Consider the following 12,819-nt stretch of genomic DNA (forward strand, 5'->3'; position numbering starts at 1 on the left):
AATTTAGACATCGGCTTCCTGGAAATAATCATGTCACTGCTGTGCTCACTGCTTGTTTAGTGGCACAACTTTTATATGTTTCTTGTTAACTCTGAGACAAGTAAACAGAAATTAGAAACATTGCTAGGTCCTTGGTCGAGATATTCCTTGACTTTAATTTTGCATTATTTGAGTAACTATAGGGAATAATGAGTTCAGGTGGCTGACAATACTCTGTATTATAAAGGGCATCTGGTTATAATATGACAACTTCTAGTAACTCATCATTCTTGTTATGTTTTCCTGATTTCATCACACGTTAAGTCATGCAAAGAGTGCCGCAATGTGCCATGAAAACTCACCTCAGAAGAATCTTCAACCTTTGGAGTATACAAGGAAACTGGTTTTTCCTCAGAAACATACACACCCTCCACATCTCTGAGAGGATCCTAGGAAGAACAAAAGTAATATTTCAGAAAGGATTTTGAATTATTTGCATAACTACTGTGACTGGCATTAACAGGTAGAAGGCCTAAAAGCTGGTTCACCTGGTATATGTATTATGCAGCTAAACCAAACTGAAATTGCTACAAATATCAGATTATGTCCTTACAACATGCAAGAAGATGACAGCAACAAGTACCTAAATGAGGCATGAGAGCATGTCTTCAAAATGAGCCCCTCATGTCTCACAAATTATTCAATGGTCCAATAGATTGTAGAACATGATGATGAAGACAGGTTGCCACAACGACACAAAAAATATTGTATCTTCTCTTGTAATTCGTGAACATTTTTAGGTCTATCATCTGATACGGACATAACATCTGGGGAGTGGGAAGGCGCATCTCCAAAGTGTTCGTGCAGAAGAACAAGGGACCATCTCGAGATATGGGACGTAGCTTCATCTTGCTGCAGATTTCTGGTGATCAATTTCAGTACAGTCTATTTTGCCATATATTCCCTACATAATTATTATTTTTCATATGGCTAATTTCAACTAAGTCATCATTCTCTTCGTGCCCTTCCGACTTCATCACTTGTACTACAATAGTGAACTGAAAACTCACCTGAGTAAAAACTTCAACCTTTGGAGCACACAAGGAAACTGGTTTTCCCTCAGGAACACACACACATTCCACATCTCGAAAGGGATTCTACAAATAAACAGAAGTAATATTACAGGAAGAATTTTGAAAAAATAACTTTACTGACTCAAACATGTGAAGATACACAAAAGAATGTACAGTTTAGAAACAAACTAAATTGTTTCTATGAGGGGTGGTTCTTTATAGTGGCAACACATTTATATACATCAGGAAATGAACCCAGTAAGTCTTGTCAGTACCAACTGTTAGGTTACTATTTATCCTACCTCAGCGTACACAGACACTTCTATTCAGCAATCTGTGCACTTGCCATGCTGCAAAGAAAGGGGGACAGACAATTTGGAAGACTTAATATGTCATATCCATACAGCACAGCAATGTTATCATGGTCTTACAAAACAGTGGTCCTCAATAACGGATGTCAACACCTTGCCTACCGTGTGTCAGTAAGAGGACTCGCAGGTTGTTGGTATGTTACTGGTTATGGATGCCAGCCAGATAATATGTGAGTGCACCAGTGATACAGCCAGACTTTGCTTTATATCCTGAAAGATCAATTGGGCCTTGAAAACTGCTTCGTAATTCAACAGAACTCCGGAAATGGTAATGATATGATGCTGAACACTACAATATATGGGCAGGAATGGGAGGCTTTACTACAGTGCATCATTACACTGGATGGGATATGGCCTTCATCATATCAGCAGATGACGAAATGCAAGTCAAATAAGTGATTATAACCTCCAAACAGCATTACAAAAGAATCCACGACAATTTCTGAAGTCTCCTCCAATCGCTCTGTAGGGCAATTCTCACACATATCATTTCATGGATGAGTTATATGTTTGATGTGGCTAGGAAGTGCCCAACTGTCAACCATCCCACATATTTTATGGACTTAACCCCCTAACTGAGCATTAATTTTCCACGTGTTGCGTATTTTTTTACTTCGGTTAATTTTTCATCACTAAGAAAATGTTAAAATATTGTCAATGGTTCAGGATTATCCCTAAAGTTAGCACAAATTCCACTATTACTGGTAAAATTGAATCTGTTACGCCGCCTTCCAAAAGTGACCCAGTCAGTTTTCAATTTCATCACATTCGTGTTTGCCGTCGTTGGGGTGGAGAGTGTGACGTACCGACAATCAAACACAAGTACAACGAAACAACTAAAGGCACAACACTGCAAACACTCAATTTCGATTGCCAGTACCACCACAAGAGAGACTAGAGGCCATCCCAGCGCAAAATCATACCAAATACTTATGGTAGGCTTCAATCAAAACACAAGTCACAGGACAGGGAAGTGATGGAATTTTTGGCAAAACCAAAGGTTGAAAGAACCTCAACAGAGGGTGTATCCAGGGAAATAGGAGAGAGCAATTCAAGTAAAATACCATGAAACGCCATAAATAGTTTAAACCACAAAAAGTTTAATGAATAAGAATATTTGTAAAAAAGAGAGTAACACCCATAAATAATTTCACAAATTAAGAAACAATAAAATTGCACTAAATAAATTAAATGAAGAATAAGAAGAAATAATTTATTTTACTGAAACCATTTAAAAAAAAGGAATCTACCAAAATAATGGTTAAAACATACATCTTGGGTACCAATTACCAAAGTTTAAAATGTGGTACTAAAAGACTCAATTAGAATACCGAATAATACATTTTAAAATTGTACAATATTACATGCAAATTGCAGTTCCAAAAAAAAACTTAAATAAATGGTCATATGACATAAAAGAAAGAAAAGTTCCACCTGATCAATACTTATTTATTATAACGTGTATAGTAGTAGTAGTAGTAGTAGTAGTAGTAGTAGTAGTAGTAGTAGTAGTAGTAGTAGTAGTAGTAATCAATACTTATTTATTATAATGTGTATAATAGTAGTAGTAGTATTATTATACATGTTATAATAAATAAGTATTGATCAGGTGGAACTTTTCTTTCTTTTATGACATTTGGTGACTATCAATATGGAACAAAATGAAATTTATCAACCAAGATCAATGGTCATATGACTATACCAGTTGAGAGCTCACAATAACTACAATAAAAAATATAACAGGGTACCTTTTAGTAGACTAAATTTTCTACTACAAGAATGAAGTGCATAATAACAACTTCAGTTAAAGGTCACACAAAAAATAAAATAAAGAAAATTAACCAGAAGGGAAGATGAAACATCCCAGCAAACAAATTCAAAACAATTCAAAAGAACACTATGAATGTACTGAATGAAGAGCATTGCTGAATGCCCTCTGCTCCACATGGAGAAACAGGAATTGAGATAAAGAATTGTGCAAGAAAATGGAACCAACAAATGAGGCCATCTTTTCAGATGTCTGACAAGCGTGTTTCAAGATTTACTACAGTATAAAAGAAAATTAGACTATATGGTGGAAGGATATCACCAGATTTTAATATTAATGTATAACATTGTTCACTAATAACCGAACAATTACAGAAGTAATATAAAAAAATATGAAACAACCGACAATCCCTCAGTCTGAAAGGTGCAGGGTAAAACACTTTTATTGTACATGACAAATTAATGAACAGAAAGGAATAGAAGCAACAAACGAGGCAGGCTTCGAAAACTGTTATTATACTCTGGAGATACTTACCTGGGGTATGTCTTGTTTAATGTCATCATCGCTACCTAGTGATGTGTCCTGTTCCATGGCTGAGAGAAACCCCAGTGCTTAAACAAATATGTGAAAGAATTAGTTGAAATAATCAAGGGATTATACAGAAATTATTTTAATGATGATGGTGGTTGTTTAAAGGGGCCTAACATCTAAGTCATTGGCCCCTAATGGTACGAGGTGCAATAAAATGAAAGAATAATTAAAACTTCAAAATATATCCACTGACTAAAATATAAAATGAATGATGATGATGAAAAAATGACCATGAATTCAAAACAATCAGTGGATCCAATTCATAATGCCTTCTTTTCTGAGATGATGCTTCTTATGAAAAGGGGTCCAAAATCCAGGTCACTGACCCATCATAATAGTACTAAACACTGGCAAAGCAGAATCATGGTGTTCGTCGCATGGTGGTACTAATCACAACTAATGTAGACCCATGCTTATGTTACACCTCGCAGGCAACACTGACCCACGCTGTTCCTCACATACGGGCACCACTCGCACGCAACACAGGCCCATGGTGTTCTTCACATAGTGGAACCAATCATGGGCACCGGTATTCCTGTGGTGTTGCTCACATAGTGGAACTAATCACAGGCCACATATACTCCTGGTGCTGCTCACCTGGTAGTACTAATCATAGGCAATGCAAACCCATGGAGTATCACACATTATGGTACCACCCACAGGTAACTTGAATGAATGAAGAATAACCTGTCAACCTCATTCTTCCGGGAGATGTAAAGTGCTCGCTGGAAGAAAAATTGAACATGTATGCTACAAAATGCATCACTTTTACAGGGCATGCCTCCAAAAATGCACTCCCTAGCCAACTGCTTGAGGATTAAGGTACGTTTCCAGCACAAGAAAATTAATTATGTTCTTAACACTCCCTTCCAGATAACTTATATGGCACACAGTGTATGATGAATGGATTGCTTTATTAACCTGTGAAACTCATAGCTAATATTATCATAAAAATTTCAAGGATTTAGCAATCACATCCTGCACACACGAAGGCAATTTCAAGCTAGGCACCTTTATAATTTTCATCGAAGCTCGCAGCCCTGTGCTAAGCATGATGTGCACTCTCATGGAGATAACAGCAAACTTACCTTTTCCTACATTTCCTAGTCTCAGTTTCAATTCTTCTGTACAAGTAAATATAATTCTGGAGGCAGTTTGGTTGGTCCTTGGCTAGCTCCCTCTTACTGCTACTTTTCCTGTTATTGTATTGTTTCAGATAATTTTTACATGCTGTTCCTGCTTCCTAGTACAGTGATACCTGCAGTCGGAACTCTACCATTAAATGGACTGAAACTGAATGATAAATCTACTTCTTACTCTTTGCTGGTTAAATTTCTTGTCCTAAAATCCAGCGGCTGGAAATATTTTGCACAAATCATATTGTGTTTCAGTTTCTCAGGACCACATTTCTTGAAAAAAGTGTCTAAGACTGCCCTTCTGCTTAAACAAACCCCCTCAGCACAACTGCAAGACTAAAAATCAAGATCATGACAAAAATATATATTCAAAGATTATGAACTAATATACAGTAGAAATAAAGTTGACATTGTTTTTAACAAGGAAGAATCGGTTTCTAATTAGTCACTATTACTAATGTTTCTATATCTCGCAGGAACGAGAGAAACGACACATTTTTTTAACATTCCTTACAAAAAAATACACCAAACAAACTTTTCCAGCTTTCCAGCTCATCACAAACAAACAAAAAATGTAAACACCGGCAAGTTATTGCACAAGAAACAATCATCCTTCTGAACACCAAGCTGATAATTCAACTTAGACTGCTTGGAGCGCTTGTACAAGCTGTCATCCAATTGACTTCTATAGGCCTACTACTAATTTGAGATTGATATGTCCCCAAAGAAGATATTATAGTCTGTTTTAGCACCTGTGCTTTGCTTTTCTTATTAAAAGAAAAAATTGAATTACAGTATTTACAGCGTAGATGTTCAGTGCTGTTCTCCAGCAGAGAGTGATGCCAAGACTGATTCCAAACCTCAGACCGTAGTATTAAAAAATATGGCAGCAAAAGTAGCTGGATTGCTGGTATTGGCTAACATGAAAATGTCACGTACATATTATACAAACGGCAGTAATTTAACATGATACATGTAACATCATGGGGAAAATCACATTTCACGAATGAAAATGCTTCACCAACAAGTGCACACCACATATAATCAACTAGAATAACATATATTCTAAAGAAAAGAGAAAAACAAGCTGATTATTTGGAAATTTCAATTAGACAAATAACATTTCTTTTAGATTTCACTTCTCTGGATAGGTGAAAATACATGATAAAACTGTTAAAATGTTATTTATAACAACATTTTGAATGTTTAAAAATAAATTAAGGTACAAAATTCCTCAATTTATTTGGTTTCATGAAAAATATGAAACATAATTTGTTGCCTTAGTTTTGAAGTGGTGGACAATTTCTTATGTTCAGCACCTAATGAAAAGGAAATACACCCAAAATAATACCAGTTATGTTATTGTCTTTACATGCCACTGACTACTTTTTATTGTTTTCGGAGATGCCAAAATGCCGGAATTTAGTCCTGCAGGAGTTATTTTATTTACCAGTAAATCTACCTACATGAGGCTGAAGTATATGAGTACCTTCAAATACTACCAGACTAATACGGGATTGAACCTGCCAACTTGGGGTCAGAAGGCCAGCACCGTAACAGCCTGAGCCACTCAGCCCAAGTACACCTGAAATGATTATGTTAACCCAAGGAACGGCCCTGGTAGTGCTAACATAATGTTGACACATGGCACAGGAGCATTTCACACAATGATGATAACCTCAGTAATGAAACGATGGGATACTAAAGATATAATAGGTTTTTATCTATTAAAGAACATGAGTGCAAAAACTCTTTTGACTCTAAACACTGATATCTAACCTACATGGACAAGCTTCAGTTCAGTGTAGTCTGCTTGATAACAGATAACTACAGCACGAATCGGAAGGTATTGGTAGTGTAAAACACTGCATTACAAACCCAGCTAATCCCTCGAAGTCACTATTTCCTGTGTGTAATAGTATACAGATTGCTCCATTTGTCACACTTATAAGTTTTGGTATACTCCAAGATCCAGGCAAACATTTCTGCAGGCAAGCGCAGATTATTGTAAAATATACTTCCATCTAAATCACTCGACACATTTAAACACATAGATATTGAAGGAATATTACAATATCAATTATCTTCTATCTAAATTAATATTTTTCGAGAACACTAATAGGTTCACCATTTGGAATTAGAGAAACATCCTCCCTAACCTCAGACTTATTCTCAAAATTGTGTATGCACACTACGTACAGTTTTGTCATCGACTTCAAAATAATCACAATAATATTCTTAATCAATTTCTCTCTTAATGTTTTATTCTGTAGAAAATGTAAGAATAGTTGTATGAGAGGCATTGCCATAGTTAGACTTATACCTGGTTCACAACACAATCTAAAGAAACATATTTTCACATTACTGCACATAATTACAGATCGTATGTATCCACTGACTTATATGAATACACTCGCACACTTATATTCTACAAAGAAATTAACATTTATTGTCAATTTTAATGAAATCCACTGACTACATATGGTAACAGCAAACCAAAACAAACCCACGTTTCCACCATATCCGACTACTCGAATCGCAGTTTTTGAACGATGGGGTCATACACTAGTCATCCCATGATTAGTTACCACTTGACAAAAATATGACTATGTCCTACATTACTTCAAGTAGGACATTGAAAATGAATATGGTGATATATAACATCCTAACCTATTGTTTGATTTAGTACAAATCAAAATTTAATGTAAAGTAGCCACATTATTAATTAATAAATTTTGATAAAATTATTAACCACATGATATGACAAAAAAACATGAGAGCTCTTAATATGAGCTCAATGGTTGTTTCCTTAAAGCATTCAAATTTAGCAGATTTTTAAAAAATAAACATATAATTTTTACATTTCTATTTCATTATATTAAGCCGAAAAATTTGTCTCAGTTCCATTATTTTAGTTCATCCTCTATAGAATTCCTATTTGAACAACTGTGCAATGTTTCATTTAGATCAGACAAATGGTTCTTGTGATATTACATGTCTTGTTTGAAAAATAAATTTTCAGGAAATCGCATGTAAAGTTGTCAACACAGTTCACCTTAGAAGGCTCCTCTGGCTTATGTTATATCCTCTATCTGGATGTTCTTGGATTGTTCTTCCAGTCTGAGTCTTTGCCTAGCCCTTCTAGCCTCCAAAAATGACTTTTTTTCAGCTGAAGCTGCATGTACCTTGTCAAACTTGCTCAAAGTTTCCACAGTATTCTTCCCAACTTCGTTTCCCCGTGCCTTCAGTACTTGTAGACTACTGCTAGCTCCATAAATAAATCTGGCCACTGCACTGTAGGTTGCTATTTGAACAATTTTATTTCCAATGCTTGTTTTGGGACAAGTGGACCAAACTTTACAGTTGAATGACTCATTTGCATTTTGCTTTCTCCCTTTACTAACTGTCCCCTCTGATTCAGCTCGTCGATAGCCACACCAAGATTCTGAGCCCTTGGGACAAAAGTAATGAGTAATGAGTGGGATTCAGATCAGTTGAACCCTTGTGGTTCCAAATTGCCCACACTGCAGCCCCCATGTCACTCAAAGAGTCTTTATCTGCCCTGCCATAATAAACTTGCAGTTTGTCTATTAGCCTACCCATGCCACCTATACTCTGGTTATCAGACAACTATTTTCCACTCAGGCTCTTCTTGAGATTTCTAAGTCTTGTTCCCATCCTTTTCTGGACATGACTTACACATTCCAATTTCTACTTCTGGACTATATGCCAGCGAGATTAACCAATGGTTAAAATTCCCAACTCTGCCGGGAATCGTACACTAACCATTCAGCCGGACACATGGCTTAGAATCATGTACCATTTTAAAGCCTTCAGTATATCCATCATCAATATATTCTAAGTATTTCAAGCCATGCTTTTCAGCTGAATTTGAAAATATCTATCATACTATTACACTCCATGCTAGCTGCATTGCCCTTACGAGTTGCTGTACAATGAGGAAGGTGTTCTTCAATCCATGAATCATCAATATATTCTAAGTATTTCAAGTCATGCTTTTCAACTGAACGTTTGAAAATGTCTACCATACTATTACACTCCATGCTAGCTGCACTGCCCTTATGATTTGCACACATTCGCAGCTCAGCGCTCGTGCAGTGCAGTCCTGTAAGCACTAAGCTCCGGCTACCAAGAACCTAGCACCCAGAACGCTAGTTACCCAGCCGCTAACTGCGATACCTACGCTCCAGCCAAGACATAGGGCTATACCAGAGAGCCCCTTCACCACGGGAATAGGCCACCTGCAATACTGCCTATTTCAAAACAACAATCGCTAACTGCCACCAACAATAGGCAGAAACTGCAACCGCCTGCAAGCCAAGTTCACGGCAGGCCTAAGCAAATTTGTCAGAGCCCTCAGTGTGGTCACTGGTTCGAGGCTTGTCCCGTTGAGATACGTCAAAACTAAACCTGCTTCGACCGTGCCCACTGAGCAAGCACCTAACAGCGCGCCGGTCCTCTTATTGAGTTTGACCGTTCCAGTGTTTTATAATAAACACCCAAGTCTCCCCAGCCCTAACCCAGCCTTGTCGGGACCACCTCGGTGGACTGAGTAGCCGAGACTCCGACCTTCCCACTGCAAACCATGACCTCGTACAGTTCTGATCCACCCAACTTCAACGAACCACTTGTAATCCGAACCAAGGAACGCCATTCCAGCTCCTATCCCTTCATCTTCCCTCTTCCATATGACCCATACAGGGATATCTCTCCAAAACGGTTGTACCATCACAGCAAAAACACATATACAGCCATAAGACCCGTCATCCAACACGTACAAATGACACAAGAGCTCTGTAATGGATGTATCATCATTTTCTCTCTTGACAGAGAATTAAGTCACAATGCAATCTTTGCACACCTAAGAACTCTGAACATCCAATACAGAGTCTGCTCTCAATTCACCACAGGCATAGAAACATCTGCGCAAACAGAACCCGACATACAGCACTCAGCAGCTCAGACCGACCCAACATCACTCACATTCACCAAGTACTTGCAAACCAACCCTGACAATCCACACCAAGCAACACAAACAGATGACACTGTAGATGATGCACCTCTCACCTCCCCCCTTTCCCCCCCACCAGTAACCGAGCCCGGGACTGAGATCTCATTAGTCTCACAACCGGGCACAGACACAGCAAACAAATACACGCAGACCAGGCGCGGACGTAAAAAACCCGCTCCTAGGCCTGCCAGACAGTCAACACATACACCCACCAAAACAGTGACTCGAACCCATGACCCATCCCGCCCCTCCCTTGTTACACAATGCTTCAACTGCCTTCTACTACATCATTCTGCAGCTACTTGCTCTGCAACTACCCGCTGCAATAGATGTGGCGGCTCACACCGCCACACTGATTGCACGGTACCGCGGGACCAGCCGAGGTGTGCAAACTGCCAAGGCAGTCATGCCGCCTCATTCCCTGGTTGCCCCTTTATCAAAAAGGCAGTGAAGGAACACTATAGACACGCCAAACACTTACACTCAAACACTAAACCTACAGCACATACAGCCACCAATACCCTACCTCACTCGAACCCCGGACCCTACATCCATCAACCCAGCAACCTGATCAGCCAAGACACCACCACCATACTGAATTTATTACTGCTGAACCTCCTATCGACCCATAACCAGAACCCCCTACCCCCCATGCCAAGCAAGCAACTTATAATAGACTAAAGTCTCCAAGCATCCCACCCCCGCCCAGACAGCAAGAACACGCCCTCACTTCCTAACTGCTTAAGCACCCCACTCCTTACGGCTCTAATAAAATACTGGAACACTCGGAAACCGAGGCGGGTGCACCACAACCAACTGCCGCATTTCTCATGCTGTTTATTTCTAAATTTAACACCGCACACCCACGCAATAACGTGGCGTCAGCTAGTTATGTGTGGGTCACTGCTTTACGATGTCGGTAAACACCCACTGCAAACTTCCAAACGCAACAGGGTGTGGCTAGCCCTGGGATACCCCAGAGCTACCACAGCCGACACACACGTACCGCTGTGTCAACCTGACACTGAATGAAGCGAGTCCCTAGTCACACTCACACACACACGACCACATACACACAATACACATGACTACAACAATTAAATCTACAAACAAAACACAATAAAGCATACAGTACACACAAACTGCCAAAGCAACATCGGGCGTGGTCACCCACTGGATGGGTGACCACGAGCACACATAACTGTAAAAAACAACAAACTGCTAAAAAACACACTAAATTCATTCACATAACTGACAACAACACACACAACAGTCCGACAGAGGAGCGCGGAATAGCGCACCGGTATCGGCATGTCACAAACCATCTATCTCTTCGGAGATAGGTGGAACATACGGATGACCTTATGATTTGCTACACAATGAGGAAGCTGTTCTTCAATCCATGCATTATATTCTGCTCCTTTTTTTAGGTCCCTTTCTTTGATCACACACAGAACACTTTGATGACTTGACCTCTACATCAATCAATTTCCCACTTTTCACCCCAATGACAGATACAATGCCAAGGCGAGACATATGCCCACAAGTTTTCCAAGATCCATTCCCAGAAACTGAAATCTAACAGTTCTCTGGATTTTCTGTGAGACTGACCTCCTGTTTTGCTGCTACTTTCATGCTTTCTTCAGCAACATCCCTGGTGGCAGAGAGAATTCTGTTACAGATCAGGGCATAGTAGTTTGCTTTAGGCCTATAACTGATGGGAGATACATAAGACCACAAAAAGTTTCCAACCCCTTAAGACAAAGACCTAAAATCCTGTTTATTTCAGTGACTCTGTTATTATTTGAAAGACTGTTCTTTAAATAATGTTTGAAGTCACAATTCTCACACAATAAACAAAATGTGCTGGCCAACCCAAATATATTACTTTCAGTTAGTTTCACATTTCTATGACACAATTTGCAACACAAATGTTCACTTATATTATCCACTAAAGTAGAAAAATCGATAATCCTATATGACACGCTGTCAGTATTCTTAGCATCACTGACAGGTGACCTAACCTCTGGCCCAAGTTTCCTGGCTGATGCACTAGGCCTACTGGTTACGTCAATAATAACATTGCCATAATTACCTCTCTCTTTATTAGTAAAGCGATTTCCAGCAAATCTCCTCTTTTTCCGTCTTGCAACGTTCCCTTTCTTAGGCATTATGATCACAATTCAAAACACTACGTAATAAAAGCATGTGCAAAGTTTCAAAACAAAATACCGCCAAGGAATACACAACAGAAACCTTGGAAACAGACGTTCAAAGACTCTAGCGCCTGACACTCAGGAGCCGTCATCGCTTCTTCTTCTTCTTCTTCTTCTTCTTCTTCTTCTTCTTGGTTAGTTGTTGGACATCGTCGTAAGACGCTACGTCCAGTCACTGGTTTGCGGGTTAATTAATGTCGGGGAGAGGTGCCAACAGTAGAAGAAAGTAGTACACTACGAAAGAGGAGGGAGAGCTATGTAAAAAAGCGAATTGCAGCGGTTAATGATGAAACATAGGAAAATACCAATGATATATAGGCTAAACGATCAGGAAAGAACACAAAAACACTGGGACACAGGGTTCTAATTCTTCACGTCTGTGTGGTCTGTCACGACGTCTTACTACAAACAAACAAAAACCGGACCACATATAAGGGTGAGTATGTGCAAGTCCGTACCCAGAGGAAAGGAAAAGGTTACAAATGGATGTTACATACAACAAAAAAATTGATGATTAAGTCCACAACGTGAAAAGTCGGTTAAGACACGAAACACGAAACGTTTAACGGCAGTTGGTAACCCTCATAAAAAAGCTTACCTATGCATTCGCGACGGTGATGGTCATATGTCTGACAGTGAAAAAAGATGGGAGT

General features: G+C 39.0%; 2 protein-coding genes across 2 annotated transcripts in view; both read right to left on the minus strand.

Moving 5' to 3' along the window:
• LOC136884233 (gastrula zinc finger protein XlCGF8.2DB) overlaps positions 1–438 on the minus strand; it is a 42,517-nt gene extending 42,079 nt beyond the window's left edge. The window contains exon 1 of the mRNA XM_067156291.2: positions 342–438. The gene's annotated coding sequence lies outside the window, so the exon portion shown is untranslated. The remainder of the gene's footprint in view (positions 1–341) is intronic.
• On the minus strand, positions 86–12,178 carry LOC137496901 (uncharacterized). Its single transcript, XM_068229820.1, has 5 exons — positions 12,046–12,178; positions 3,726–3,802; positions 1,050–1,136; positions 342–428; positions 86–91 (listed from the first exon to the last, which is right to left on the minus strand). Exons 1-5 carry the CDS (start codon positions 12,119–12,121, stop codon positions 86–88), a joined length of 333 nt encoding a protein of 110 aa, XP_068085921.1. The 5' UTR covers positions 12,122–12,178.
• Positions 12,179–12,819: the final 641 nt, after the last annotated feature.

This window comes from Anabrus simplex, chromosome 12 (assembly GCF_040414725.1).
Source record: "Anabrus simplex isolate iqAnaSimp1 chromosome 12, ASM4041472v1, whole genome shotgun sequence".
NCBI classification, from domain to species: domain Eukaryota; kingdom Metazoa; phylum Arthropoda; class Insecta; order Orthoptera; family Tettigoniidae; genus Anabrus; species Anabrus simplex.